Consider the following 15,414-nt stretch of genomic DNA (forward strand, 5'->3'; position numbering starts at 1 on the left):
TTGGGTCAGAAGCTCATGCTGATGGGGTGCCGTACAGGGACGGTTTTATCTGTGGGCTGCCCATCTGCCACAGCCCAGACGGAAACCAGAGGTCAGCACTGTAGAAGGTGCCCAGTCTCTGATGTCCTGGGGCTTGAGCAGTGTTTTCTGCACTCTACAAGCTACTAGGTTCTAGCGTTGATCAAGGAGAAGTCAGGCACTGTATTGGCGAAAAGGAGGTTTTTTGTTAATAGAAGCATGGTTTGCCGTGATGGATAGCGCAGTGTCTGCATCATGCAGGGTTCCCTGCTCTTAAGCACCTTTCAGATGCATTCAAAAAAGCCTCTTTATTGACATTGAAATACCATTTCAAACAGAATAATACCTGCAGCGATGTCTAGCATCAAGTAGGATACGTACTTGATCATTTAAATGAACATAACAAAAGACCATTGTACCGTTTCTTACAAAGTGCTTCTTAAAACAGTGCATCATTTTGGGATATTGTATCTCTTGGGAGACAAAATGAGGCTGATGAATCAGTGATATTTTAGCCAACCCAAAAGAGCACCCAAAATCTCATGAAAAACAACTGGGTTTGTTTGCCATAAGATATGATTCATTCGAGTGAGAGCAGACAGGGAAACAATCAATATATTGACTAGAGCAACAGCAGGCCTGTATTTATCTCTCCGCCCAGCCTTTCAAGCCCCTGCAATTTTTCACACCATGTCAAAATTGACCCAAACACAACATTAGTGTTGAAAAATTGATTAGAATTGGATAGGTGGAATTCTAGGAGCAAAGACATCAGAATGAATGCACTCTGGTCATTAAGAGAAATACTGTTTTGTGCTGAATTCTATGCAATGGTCCCTGGGAAGAACAACATACTCTGATGAGACCTAAATGACCTTAATTACTCCTGTTCCTTGATTGGTGTTTGGAAAAAATTACTGAAATACTCAAAATTGTGAAAAAAAACGACGTATAGTTTAATAAAATCTCTTTTTTTTTTGCCAGACACTTTAATACAGAGCAACATACATTTTTTGAGAATGTAGGATCAGACAATCCCTAGAGCAATTGGGGGTTGAGGGGCCTAATGGTGAACTTAATCTTCTGACCCTAGGATCTGAACTGGCAACCTTCCAATCACATCACAGCATCCCAACCCGTGGAGCCACACCCGCCCCAAAATGAAATCACATGTATGACATTACATTCTTATGCAGTGACCAATGAAATTGCTCATAGCAGGTAGCTGATGCCTGTTTGGCGCATTTGTACAGCTTGGTGTAAAGATGAACTGGTATGAAAATTTAGTATAGTAATTATAGTGACCATCATGATCACGGTTATCAGTATTAGCACAGCATTGTTAACATGTGCCGAGAATGTTCAAAAACCACTGATACACAAACTGAAACCATTTCACCAAGATTTATATTATGTATGATGTCATGCTCTGCCTGCACACCTGCATCTGGGAGACTGATACTACAGTAACTTTGGCTGATGCTGGATGGTATTTGAGATTTTTCAAAGCATGCTAATCAACTACAGTTTTAATAATAATTTGAATTTGACATGGTAACACTGACCCTCGGGAATCTTACTGTGGTTTACCATGAAACCCCTAACTGGTTCATCACCTAGGTGGGTTGTTGCTAAAGCAGTACTGGTATGGATGTGGACAGAACATTCTGGTAGAGAAGAGATATTACCCACAGTCCGCAGCGTAATCACTGGAGTTCCCAGATATCCTCCTAGTACTTCATCCTCAGTACCAAGAACCGATTTTCTTCATACTGCCTCTCAATCGCCTGACCTGCAGCTAAGCCTGCGTCTGCCAGCTTTATCTTCAGGCCCGAAGCTTCAGCAGCTTCCTGGGTCTTCATGAGGCTTAGGGCTTGTTAGCCCAGACGTGTCTGCCTGTGTCCTGGTGCATGAAGCTCATTTTAGTTGCAGGGAGGATTTTCCATCCTGCTGAACTCATATTTAGTCATTGACACACACCCTGATGGAGAGCTTACTTGTGCCTCCATATGGCTGCATGGCCACACAGTTTTGGGGGTGGGGGGCATCACGTGTGGGAGGTGGAGGATGGGCCCTGCTGGCTGCCCCCAGCCATAACCGCTTCTTAATAAGCTTTTCTGTCCTGCCTCAGTGGGGGTGGGGGGGGGGGAGGCAGGAGACCCTGTCCCGGTCACAAGACGTACACGTGGGGAAGGGGCCCAGGGCTGGGGTGCCGTTTGCGAGGGGCCAGGGGCAGCGAGGATGCTCCTCCTTAGTCTGTGGCCTGTTAGACGGCTCCTTATGGAGCCTCCGGGAGGCTGTCGCCTTCGAGCCAGTGTCATGAATTATTCTGAGTCTGAGGCGGCAGGGTGTTAAGGACACACACGCCAATGTCAGAGTAAAGGAGGCGCAAGTCGCTGCTCCACCTACAGGCATCGCTGCACTTACCGTGGGACTCATATGATTCATTCTGTATACACATAAACATGCGGCGGCAGCTACTGAGAAGAGCTGCACTAACACAGAAGGGTTGTTAGGCCTTAGTGGTCACTATGCCAGGATGTGGGTCCATTGAAATCAATAAATGAACCTGTCAATCGTTCGTAATAATATCCTACTCATATTGTATTTATCACTTAATGAAAGAATATGCTGTATATAGTGCTTTTCAAACACAAGGTCAGCGTACAGCAGAGGAAAAAAATCTTCTTATGTTGTACATTTCTAAGGCTCAGAGCCTTGGGTTTGTTTTCAAATGTATGATTAAATACTATTGAACAGAACAGAATAATCAAGTTACATGCTTATAATTTTCTGATGGACTTTTTCATACAGTTTTCATAAATTGTGTATAAATACTGCTGTCAAATTTGTAGGGAAAATCCACAAACCACTTAATAATTACAATCTATAGTATTAAAGGAGATTCTACTTTGACATTTTAAGTAAAAAGAAAAAAATGTTCATGTCATTCCTTTATAATAAGAATGGTTACATTTAGTATCACAATAGTGCAATGAAGGTGGTTATTCTTCTCAAAACTATTCAAATTGGAAAATTATATTTAATAATTTATGTTCCTGCCAGATGAGTGAGATATTGGGTCAGTCTACACATAGTTTATTACCACTGGTGTATGAATAAGTAAAAAGTCAAAGCTGATGCACAGGCTGAATCAGCGGGAGACCCTGCTGCCCTCAGTCTGGAACGTGCCATACTGGGGGGGGGCACAGCAGAGCCTTTGATGACCTATGCGGGAGACCGTTCCCCACTACGGAAATGAAACGGTCAATTTGTTGGATGGCTTTTTTTTGCCCTGCTTTGTCTGCTGAGGGTGGGGGGGCTGAAGGAAGCCGGTGCTGAAGTGCCTTCAAACGGCAGGAGAGCTTTTCAGTAGTGCTCCATGCGGAAGGCATCATTACCGGGCATGGCTGCCCCATGCAGATGGCTGCACCCTGCAGATGGCTGCCCCCTGCAGATGGCTGCCCCCGAATCGAATCGAATCGCTGACAAGATAATCGTAATCGAATCGAATCGTGAGACCAGTGAAGGTTCACACCTCTACTACTAACTTGAAAGAGATTGTGTCATGAAATGCTTAATAATTAGTACACAGTTCTTGAAAATCTTTCAGACGGTAAACCTTTCAGCTCATAAAATGTTGATGAAATGAAATATCTATAGTAGAACATTGCATCAGCTGGTAGCATGACCCACTGCCATTAAAGTGGAATGCTGACTGCACAGAAGGATGTTAGGCCATTCTCTCCTTTTTAGTGTGGAAATACAGATGTGTCACAATTTGGAGATAGTCATGCTGTGACCATGATAGCATCCATTAGACCCTCACACTGCCTTAGAATTGACCTAGACTCCTCTCACATACATTCCTGCTTTAGTTGCATTGAGGACTTGGTGGACAATGGAGTATCTTATAATTTTCATCGCTGCCTTCAATCAGGTTCCAGTTCTGCGGCCCATGGACCTCATGGTGGAGGCTACGGCCAGAAGGATCTTCTCCAATGCCCATACATATCACATCAACTCCATCTCCGTCAACAGTGACTACGAAACGTTCATGTCCACGGATGACCTGAGAATAAACCTCTGGAACCTGGAGATCACCAACAAGAGCTTCAGTATCTTTTGAATCATAGCTTTTCATAATGACTTTATTGATATGTTGAACAAGAGCTTGAGCAGGACTTCAGTGTAAAGTTTGGGTTAATATTGTTAGCCTGATAGCATATCATGTCTATCACTCTGATTATACTAAGGATCAGACTCACTTGCCAGGTTTTTAGGTTCATAAGGATGCCTTCATCAGACCATTCAAAAATTCATTGCCTCTCTTTTCCCGTCTTTATTACTGCTTTGAGGTGCTCTGGACATATGAGGCCTGTCACCCCCATTGCTGCCCTGCACCACATACTTAAGCATTTACTGAGTATCATTTAAAAGCTCTACATTTCCATTGACTGTGATTGATTGATACTTTAAATGCGTGTGACAGGCTAATACCTTCATCGACAGTTCAATACATCATTAGGCAGTAAGTGCCACTAGCAAACATTGAACATCTCATTTACTTAAATGTTCCAGCCGTAAATTAGCTCTATCTCTCCATCTTCAAACCACTTAGCCTGGTCAGGGTCACATGGAACCAATCCAGGTAGCACAAGCCAAAAGGCAGGGTTATGCAATTACAAATCATGTTTACATACCACATGCAATGTAGAATCAATAATTAACGAAACTGCACATTGTCAGACTGTGTGAGGAAATTCACAAACTTCACACACAGAGAGCAGAGGTGGGATTCAAACCCCCAATGCTGGAGATGGGACACAATGGTTCTGGCCTTTGAGCCACCATTCCACCCATCAGCCACCTTGAGCTTTTTAAATATATGCAGCCTGTCATCTTGTAAGATGGCATCCCTTTGCTCTGTATGCAGACAGAAGCAGATTCCTCTAGACAAGCACTGTGCTGCTTCTTTTAAAAATTCCCTACCTTGGAGTCTTCGCCTGAATCTCTGGGCTTATATAGCTGGAGGTCTGTCATATTTGATATTTTATTTCCTGAGTTGCTGCTGTTCCAGACATTGTAGACATCAAGCCCGCCAACATGGAGGAGCTGACGGAGGTCATCACGGCTGCCGAGTTCCACCCAAACCAGTGCAACACCTTTGTCTACAGCAGCAGCAAGGGGTCCATTCGGCTCTGTGACATGCGGGCAGCTGCCTTATGTGACAACCACTCCAAGTGTAAGTGACACTGGGGAGTCTGTGTTAACGTCATGTCGCCCGCACATTCCTGTCTGAAAAGCTACATTCCCCGCTGATCACAGTGCATCCAGGATCAGCAATGCTGCACTTATGGGATCTTATTAACAGCACATTCCCCGCTGATCACAGTGCATCCAGGATCAGCAATGCTGCACTGATGGGATCTTATTAACAGCACATTCCCCGCTGATCACAGTGCATCCAGGATCAGCAATGCTGCACTGATGGGATCTTATTAACAGCACATTCCCCGCTGATCACAGTGCATCCAGGATCAGCAATGCTGCACTTATGGGATCTTATTAACAGCACATTCCCCGCTGATCACAGTGCATCCAGGATCAGCAATGCTGCACTTATGGGATCTTATTAACAGCACATTCCCCGCTGATCACAGTGCATCCAGGATCAGCAATGCTGCACTGATGGGATCTTATTAACAGCACATTCCCCGCTGATCACAGTGCATCCAGGATCAGCAATGCTGCACTGATTTGATCTTATTAACAGCACATTCCCCGCTGATCACAGTGCATCCAGGATCAGCAATGCTGCACTGATGGGATCGTATTAACAGCACATTCCCCGCTGATCACAGTGCATCCAGGATCAGCAATGCTGCACTGATGGGATCTTATTAACAGCACATTCCCCGCTGATCACAGTGCATCCAGGATCAGCAATGCTGCACTGATGGGATCTTATTAATAGCAGCATGTTTCTACAAAATATCTCCCCAAAACCATAAAATCACAAAATATTTAAAAAGATGCGCATTTGGCACGAACACATTTTAATTTTGCTTGGATCACAGAATTGTGTGTGCTTACGATGCATTTTGGTTCTAAATCTGCAGAAAAGCCATCTGCCCTGTGCAGCTGTACATAGGCAAGCTTTTCCTAGAGTTCGTAGAAAAAAAGCACGCTCCAGAAATATGGACATGTCAAACCTAGGCTGTTCTGCATTTGGTGCAAAAGCAAACTGCTGAATGTTCCGTCAGATGGTCTGAAGACAATGCTGCTTACAGAGGCATGCTTGCCAGAATCATACTGCATGTTGTATTATTTTTTCCCCTCTCACCCCCACTAGTAAATCTTGAAATGTGGGAAGGTCTGTGAATCAATCTCTGTTCCATCCTGGAACACGGCACTGCAGGGCTTCCTCAACAATGGAGCCCACAGTAGAGTTGTGGAAGCTCTGGGCCTCTCCTAGGGCCTAATTACATGTTTCCCTCTGGGCCTGGTGAATAAAGGAGCAGAGAGATGCAGGCCATCTCGCTGGCAGGCAGGCCTCGATTGTCTGACACCACCCTACTGAGAAGCCTGTGTGCTCTCTGGCATGTGGTTCAAGTGCCCAGTGCCACAGGGTATGACAGTAGTTTTTAATTGTTTATATTGCAGTCTCTGCTGTGCATTGAGAGAATTCTGACAATGACAGACATGTACAGCTGTGCATCTTTAAGATCACATTCCTAAGAGAGAAGCCTAATTCTGCACAGTGGATCAAGTGAATCCTGTCATTATACAGGAGTAAATTCTACATTACTGATGACCCTGTCAAACTTCCCTTGACATCATCCCCCAAGATATACTCATGCTGATTTACCTAAGAAATACTGTTTCTAGAATATCTGACTCGGTTATCATCGGGTAAACTATTAATTTTTTATCCCCAAAAAACAGTCTTTGAAGAACCTGAAGACCCCAGCAACCGCTCCTTCTTCTCTGAAATCATTTCCTCTATCTCGGATGTCAAGTTCAGTCACAGTGGGCGATATCTGATGACACGCGACTACCTCACAGTGAAGGTGTGGGACCTCAACATGGAGAGTAAACCCCTGGAGACATACCAGGTACCCTTCACACGTGTCCTCATTACAGCTCTTTCGGTCTCCATGACACGCAAAATGATGCCCTCCTGAAAAATCATTCTCCATTGACAAGCACTGCTGCTCTTGTCCAATATTTTGCCAGTGACAGTGCAACTGACCATCACCCCCCCTCAGGGCACTTGTGTGTCTGACTATCCTGGTAGCGTTAGTGGGGCCACCTGTTGTGAGGCAGCCCAGCTGTCTGGTCTCTATAGCACAATGTGCAGGTCAGACAAGGTCAGACACATGTCGAATGTGTCATCATTAGCCTGGTCAGGTGCCAGGCATCTGCCACAAGGAGAAGTTATTAGCAGGAGTGAGCTGCATGATGCTGGTGATCAATGAATCTCACTAGGCTGTTAGTCTTCTAATTTGCACTGATATATTGACAAGTTGAGTTAACCAAGCACGGTGCCAAAAGTCTGTCTTTCTATCCACACTCAATTTACAGGGAAGTAAATAAGAATCTGTTCTCTTGGGGAAGATGTCTTGAGCCATTTATCATCATAGACAAAACCAGCTTCCATTTACTTCTTCTCAGGTTGACTGCTTCCATGTACATTCACTACAATACAGAACCTCATTGTCACTGCTTTATTTTATCCAGGTACATGACTACTTGAGGAGTAAGCTCTGCTCACTGTATGAAAATGACTGCATCTTTGACAAATTTGAATGTGTCTGGAATGGATCTGACAGGTCAGTAAGGAGTAATCTTAATTTTGGTAGAATTGTTTGATACAATTTATCACATTGACAAAATTAACTGTAGATGTATCCTTATTGTAAAATCTTTGACTTTTAGCTGTTATTTATAATTCCCTTCTAGTGTCATCATGACAGGCTCCTACAACAACTTCTTCCGAATGTTCGACCGCAATACGAAACGGGACGTGACCCTGGAGGCCTCGCGGGAGAACAGCAAACCGCGGGCGATCTTGAAGCCACGCAAGGTTTGCGTGGGGGGTAAACGACGGAAGGATGAGATCAGTGTGGACAGTCTAGACTTCAGCAAGAAGATCCTGCACACTGCCTGGCATCCTTCTGAGAACATCATCGCTGTGGCTGCCACCAACAACCTCTACATTTTCCAGGACAAGGTCAACTAGCTCTTGTGCCCAAGCTCCCTGAAAACATGGCGGTTGGCCCTTTAAGACGTCTTTTGCTTCTTAATCTTTAAAACATCCTTCCTCAAAATTGGTTGCTACAGATCTGCTGGCTATGCACAGCAATGCTAAGAGGATTGTTCCAGAATAATTCCAAGAAGGGAGACAGCACTGCGATACAAAAGCCTTGAGAAAGGCCAAGAGAAGGAAAATGTTCATTTCTCCAATGTTGCAGCGAGGACATTGCTGGGCTGGTATGAACTACAGATGTCCTTCATAAACCCATACCCTCCCCTTATTTTCATTATCTTATTATTTATTTCACACTGATATTGGTACCCGAAGGTGCATTCAGTGTTTCACCACTAAGCGAGGACTAGAATGTGGTTAAGGAGAGAGAGAAAGTGAAGATGTAACCACCTCCAGCTGACATCCACAAGAAGAGAGACTAAGAAACAGAGACAGAACTTACAAGGTACTGCTGCCCATGTTGTTTCAGCTGCCGAAAAAATACCAAATGATGCTATTCTAACCTAAAGGTGGAAACAGTGTCACATCCCACGTGTCTCTCGTTTCTGCAACCAGCCTGATTTCCCACAAAGGATTCCACTTGGCACTACGACTGTCCGCCCCCGTCAAAGAAGTACGGCATGTTGCCAGCTCTTAAAGTGCAGAGAAAATGGAGTATTATGGAACAACAAGTGTTTCTGATTGGTTCCCTTCCCAGATGATTGCCCTGCACTTCCTGCTGCTCCATTCTTAAATGGGACACTGGAGTGTGCCTCTGAGCAGACACACGTTAATTTGTTCAAGTGCGTTTTCATTTTGCTTCAGTTTTTTTCAGTATTGGAATGAAGAAGCTGTTGTGCCTTGCTCTGGTATTTGATCACATAATGGTAGAGAAACGGCCTCAGTAATCCATGTCATGGACCATGTAGAACCGTCAAGGACAAATGCAGGGTGGTGTGGGCTTGCATGGGGGAGGAAGCGCTGGCTCAGTGGTGCCTCTTTTGGACGCCATTTGCAACATGTTGAAGAACTGGATGATTGTAGAAACTCTGCATTTTTACGTGCCTGAGTGATTAGGAATGAATGTTTTTTAAAACTATAAATGGCAAAAAGGCTGATTTTAAGTACATGTATTTGTGATACATCCTTTGGTACATTTAATATAGTTGTACTTCAATGCTGTATTCTGCACAAAAGTCATTGTGCAAATAAATTCTAATTAAATTCTAATTAAAATTTCAGAAAAGCCTTTGAGCTTGTCAAGAAGAGAACTGATGGCACCAAGATTATCCATCCATCCATAATAATTATCTCTGTCACTTCTTTTAACATTCTGCCTGTGTTCCTCACTCTGTTCATAAATTCATAAGTTTGAGCTTTCGGTCTGATGCTGCGTCAGGCAAGCTCCCTGTGTTGTGTCAGCGGCTGCTTGAGGCCTCTGACTCCCAAGACTCTGTGCAGAGCACAGCTCATTCCACAGTGAAGCTGGCCAAGCTGCTCTTCCTTGGAAAGTTCCTGGAGCTGCTTTGGCGCGTGAGGTCTGAGAGAGACGGCTGACCCTGCCCCCGTCTCTTCTCCAGCTCTCAGTCTTCCTCTGTCTAAGTCCCTGTCTCTGTCCAGGGGGAGGTTGTGTGCTGTACTAGAGTATTACGAAAACCACTGCAAAGGTCCCTTTGCGGTTCTTCTTTACCGACCCTCATACTTTCCAGTTCTGCTCAAAGGACTACCACAGCCAAACACAATGCAGTGCTGGGCTTGGTTACATACTTGAGATTTCATGGTCTAAGAAATAAAGAGACACAACTGGACCAGTAGATCCTCCCATGACATGAGAGTAATGGCGGTATGATGTAGCCTAACCAGTGACAAAGGTTCTATGATATCAGGGAACTTTAGGTACAATTCCTTTAATAAGTAATGTCTTCTGAACTATTTAAGTTGTAAACTTCTTAATGAAAAAGTTTTATAGCTCAGAATGTATTTAAATGTATTTAATTGTCATGCAGTCTTTATGCTCTCTAGTATTCATTGAAGTAAAACACAAAGCAAGCTGGAACTCTCACGAAGCCTCCCGTGTCCTTTTTTAATATTACAGGGGGGGGGGGGGGATCTCCAGCTAGAATACATATTTATTTTCTCATCCATGTGGTCAGGCTGGCTTTTGGCTGGTATCCTCAAGCCTTCCTTGTTGGTAAGCTTCTCCTCTGCCTAATTTGATGACAATGACACTGTATATTGAATCCAAAATTATATTATCATAAAATGATCAGTTTGATCCAATCAAGAGTCAAGATCTGTTTTGCTGCAAAACATCAATGTGTATTTTCATAGGACTAAAATGATTTGCTGATAGTACTCTGCATAATGACATTTCAGTTTAGTCAGTCTTTGGACATGTGGAATGCTAGCAGGCATAATCACGAAAACATCAAAGTCGTCATGCAGACACAGCAGGACGGTAACCTACAATGATCTAAGTGTCCACAGGGGCCTAATTAAGACACACATCAAATGCATTTAAACATCTCACAATATGACCATCACCTGGATAAATGGATAGAAAGATGATGGATAACTAGATGGATGCACCGTTATAACAATGGCTCCCAAACATGATCCCAGAAATGCTTGCTCTCACTGTACTACTTGGGCTGTTGATTGAATTCTGGCCATGCTGGGATATGATTATTAGCTCTGGATTGCAATTTTTGAGAGAATGTGTTTGTACAAATAAAACTCAAGATTCACAAATAAGATAAAGGTGTAGATATTTCTTACACTTCACATATTGCGTAGACTTGTTATGAATTACAGTGAATATTTTAGAAGCAATGCGGCACTTCCCACACACTCCAGTGGACATACAGGATTAGTCTTTCATGTTTCATGGAATAAATAAGGCTCAGAAGCCTTATTTTACACACACACACACACACACACACACACACACACACACACACACACACACACATATATATATATGAAAATGAAATCAATAAACGAAAAATGCCAATAGTCTTGTTTGGTTATAGGAATAGGGTCATGCCCACAGAAATGAGAGTCCCCATAAAGACATGAATACCTGCGTGCTCCCCTTGTATTGTACGGGTTACTTCCCGCAGCTTAAAGAAACGCAGGTAGGCAAACTGTCATCTATGTATTGAACATGGTTCATGATTGTGTCCTTGTACATGCATGCGTTTTACGTTGCCTGTGGTCGGCTTCATTACTAACTGGTATCCACGTTAGAGTTATTAAAATACAAGAATAAACTAGACACTTTTGCTGTATTCAGTGTTTTTAAATACCATATGCATAACAGGCACGTTTTTAAAGCTAACCAGAAGCAGTTTTTATCTGAGCCGCCTTCTAATTACGCCCTAATTTTCCTTTAACTAAATCGTAATGTTAAAGAATCGCGTGAAACGATATTTCAGAAGTTCTGATCTTTTGAGCTGAGACTACGAAAACTCACAATCCTCTTTTCTAAACAATTCGATCTTAGCTACACTGCTTACCAAAAATCAGAGCTAAGGCAGCGGTTCAGCTATATCAATCAGGAAGATTAATACGTGCTTGAAATTTGTGAAACACCAATATTTGTCATTAATGATGCCATGAATACCGTCGGTAAAGAAGACGGTATAGTTCGTCAGGCATAGTGATCACGATCTGGATGACCAAGATGTCCGATAACCAGCGATGTGTGTAGCATCCACTTCGTAAGCAAGCCTCAAAGAGTATACAAAGCGTTCCGATAAGCATACCTGACGTTTCATTTATATCCCTCAATGCAATTTGAACTGAGTAATCCGCCTCACATGTGCAATTACGTCTTAATATTGATGTCAGCTACTCAAATGAAACATTTTCCATTATGCATGTAATGCAGAGGAGAAAGCGCGGGTTCATTAGCCCGCGCGCCGCCAGCCTCCCTCTCCGTATGCTGCACGGCGCCCCTTCGCCGCGCGCTGACTGCAGCATCCGCGCTCCATCATCTCATTTGTGTTATAATTAGCTCCACTAGGATTGATCGATAAAGAGCAGCCGGTAAATAAGATGCGTATGGACGAGGTAAAATGCAAAGAAGGGAAAATTTTTAGATCAAGGTGAAAAACGAAATTCGCCAAACCCACTATTTCTCGTGGTTTCAAGTGCGGATTAAACACGGACACCCAATGTGATGTGCCAAATGAAACACGTGTGCCAGGCTGGAAATCTTCGATTTGCAGTTAGTAATTACTGGCTATTCTTTTTTTTTACACAAGACTCCGTTAAAGTTTCATACTTTTAGCAGAAAAACTACTGGATTAGTTTTCGAGATCCTCGTCGAACCATAATTAGTGGACTAGGGATACAGCATTCCATCCCCCAACCCAGTACTTACGGTGAAATTTATTCGGACTTCATTCATGCTTCTGCCGTCAAGAAAGCCGACGTTTTACCCAGACATAACACATCTGCTTACAAAAGCCACATTAATACAACCAAGAATCCGCCAAAACGCAGATACTACATTTAAGCAACATCGCCACCATGTGTTCATTTTATCGAATTAGCGTCGGTGTTAGAATCAGACTAGAGTATGTAGGATATACGTATACAAAACCACTATGAGCATAATTATGCATTAGCAAGGAATCCTCATTATTATCTACGAGGCCTAAGTTATTACGAGAGTACAAAAAAGAGATTATATATTAAGAAAATAAAAATTAAGTTCAAACATGATGGTGACGCATGTGATATATTACAAATGCTTCCCGATGAACTGTAGTCTTATTGCATAATAATAAATCAAAATGCTTTATTAAAAAGCTAAAATTATAGCTCTAAAAGCTTGGAAATACCCAAGAAACCACGGGAAATAGGTATTCAAATTATACGTACTGTTGATTTCATTTCTATTTTTCAGTTGAAATAAATCATCACCATTTCTATGTATCTAATGAAATCTAGCCGAATCTTGAGTTTTAATTCAATTTGAACTCACCTCAAATAAAACATTTAGAAGAATATATAGTAGTTTCTAAGACCAGGATCGAGTTTTATTAGATGGAAGCATTAATTATAGTAGGGGTTATTGTTTTTTTCTCTAAGGTTTTGCTAATGATTATATTAATTGGCCCCATGAGGTTACCGCAACAGGTAAAGGAAACGCTTAAAGTCAGCTGGAGAAGGCAACTGTCAATCAAACTGTACCTTTATAAATGCGCGCACAGAGCCCGTAGTATCATCCCGACCGATAAACCCATCGCCGAGGGACGGGGCTGCGAGTCGCTGGACTAAATTCCACAATAAATCCTAAGATTCTAACCTTGAAATAATAATCACCGTTTCTTTTTCTTTCCTTCATTTGAAGTATATTGGATCTGCAGCTGATACAAAATGGATAAACTGCAAAATCTTAACTCAAGCAATGATAACAGCACCATTGATACAGAGTCGTTTACCGAGTGGGATTCCTATCAACGGCTGGACTCGCGGGAACTCAAAATGCTCATCCCAGTCATTCTTGGGATCATCTGTGTCCTGGGTTTTGCTGGAAACCTCACGGCTATGGGGGTACTCCTCACCAATGCCCATAAGGGCAAACTGTCTCTGATCAACTCCCTTATTCTCAACCTCATGTTTGCCGATGGTCTAGTGCTGGCTTTTACAGTCCCATTCAAGGCTGCCACGTTCTCGCGAGCGAGCTGGACGTTGGGCTGGTTCGTGTGCAAGACTTGCGATTGGTTCCTGCATTCCTGCATGGCAGCGAAGAGCTTCACTATCGCCATCATGGCTAAAGCCTGTTACAAGTATGTGAGCAACCCCCTGAAGCAGGTGAGCATCCGCTGCAAAACCGTGCTGGTCATCTTGTTCTTCTCCTGGCTGTTGGCTTGTGTGATCGCAGTCCCCCAATGGCTATTTGCAGTGCTTCAGAAAGATGGTGACAGAATGGTCTGCATCCAAGTCGTGCCACCCAACACTCTGAGGTTCATGTCTGTGTACATCAAGGCGTACCCCCTGGTCACCTTCTGCGGTCCCATCAGCTTTGCCCTGCTCTACTTCTGGAGGGCGTATGGTAGCAGTCAGCGGCATGGCAGCAAGACCCAGAACCTCAGGACACAAATACGCTCCAGGAAACTGACACTCATGCTCTTCAGCCTGACGGTCACCACGGCAACCATGTGGCTGCCACAGTGGGTGTCCTGGGTGTGGAGGCACCACGTTACAGAAACCGCGGCCCCGTCGCCGCCCCTCGTCTTCACGCTCTCCTCCCAGCTGCTGATGTTTTCCATCTCCCTCATTAACCTGATGATCGTCCTCTCCCTGTCCGAGGAGTTCCGCGAGAGCTATAAAGGACTGTGGCGACGGCTGACTCTCCGGAAACACCCGCCCAAGGCCAAGCAGGGACCGCACACACCTACGGCTCAGAAGTGCCCCTGTCCCAGACCCGAAACTGCCGCAGGACAAGCGCTTCCCCGCAAGTCCGGCCCAGCAGAGACCAAGCCGGACCAGGATGCGGAGCACAGCTGCACGGACGCCGAGAGTCCAGCCAACAAGGATGGCATCGTCTTGCCAGACGTGGAGCAGTTCTGGCAAGAGCGCGAGACCAACTCGCTGACTGATGTGAACGACCCGGTGCCCTGGGAGCACCAGGACCCAACAGAAGTCAAAAAATAAAATGCGCAGAATCGCTGCAGGCAACTGCAACACCGGCCAGGGTTTATCACACTCAAACAAAGGCAGCGAGTACAACAGAGTGACCTCGTAGAGCTGGGCTTTACCAAAAGACACACACACGCAGGTATTGCTAGAGTAGCTTTGGATTTGTTCTTGAGATGTAATTTGTTGACTTTTAGCTGTGATTTGGTGTGTGATTTTAAATACATTTATGTATAAAAACTTGACAAAACCAACCCATTCAACAAAGCTTAAGAATCTCTTTCAAATGAATCCTTTGCTACACCCAGCATCGCAGTGGACCTGCCAATTCCAGGCAGGATATAAAACCTACTGCAGATATTACACATACAGCTGCTTATCCAGTGTTACAAACCATTGTAAATAATCATTTACATTATTATATATGATATATATATAGCACCTGCTCCCAAGAATGTTGTAGGAATTATTTTGGAGGGGGAGGGTTGTGTACT

General features: G+C 43.8%; 2 protein-coding genes across 4 annotated transcripts in view; both read left to right on the forward strand.

The window, feature by feature from the left end:
• The window catches only part of ppp2r2ba (protein phosphatase 2, regulatory subunit B, beta a), a 70,320-nt gene extending 59,989 nt beyond the window's left edge, over positions 1-10,331 (forward strand). For all 3 annotated transcript variants that reach the window (XM_023844655.2, XM_023844656.2, XM_023844657.2), the window contains 5 exons: positions 3,959-4,136; positions 5,099-5,263; positions 6,967-7,136; positions 7,762-7,853; positions 7,984-10,331. In XM_023844655.2, the coding sequence (XP_023700423.1) occupies positions 3,959-4,136; positions 5,099-5,263; positions 6,967-7,136; positions 7,762-7,853; positions 7,984-8,263 (885 nt within the window). In that variant the 3' untranslated portion in view covers positions 8,264-10,331. The remainder of the gene's footprint in view (positions 1-3,958; positions 4,137-5,098; positions 5,264-6,966; positions 7,137-7,761; positions 7,854-7,983) is intronic.
• Positions 10,332-13,306: 2,975 nt separating this feature from the next.
• Positions 13,307-15,404, forward strand: gpr151 (G protein-coupled receptor 151). Its single transcript, XM_023844669.2, has one exon. It carries the CDS (start codon positions 13,658-13,660, stop codon positions 14,936-14,938), a length of 1,281 nt encoding a protein of 426 aa, XP_023700437.2. The 5' UTR covers positions 13,307-13,657; the 3' UTR covers positions 14,939-15,404.
• Positions 15,405-15,414: the final 10 nt, after the last annotated feature.

This window comes from Paramormyrops kingsleyae, chromosome 10, assembly GCF_048594095.1.
Source record: "Paramormyrops kingsleyae isolate MSU_618 chromosome 10, PKINGS_0.4, whole genome shotgun sequence".
NCBI lineage: Eukaryota > Metazoa > Chordata > Actinopteri > Osteoglossiformes > Mormyridae > Paramormyrops > Paramormyrops kingsleyae.

Excerpts from the sequence above, each read along its gene's own strand:
- gpr151 (XM_023844669.2), top strand. The coding sequence starts at position 13,658 with ATGGATAAACTGCAAAATCTTAACTCAAGCAATGATAACAGCACCATT.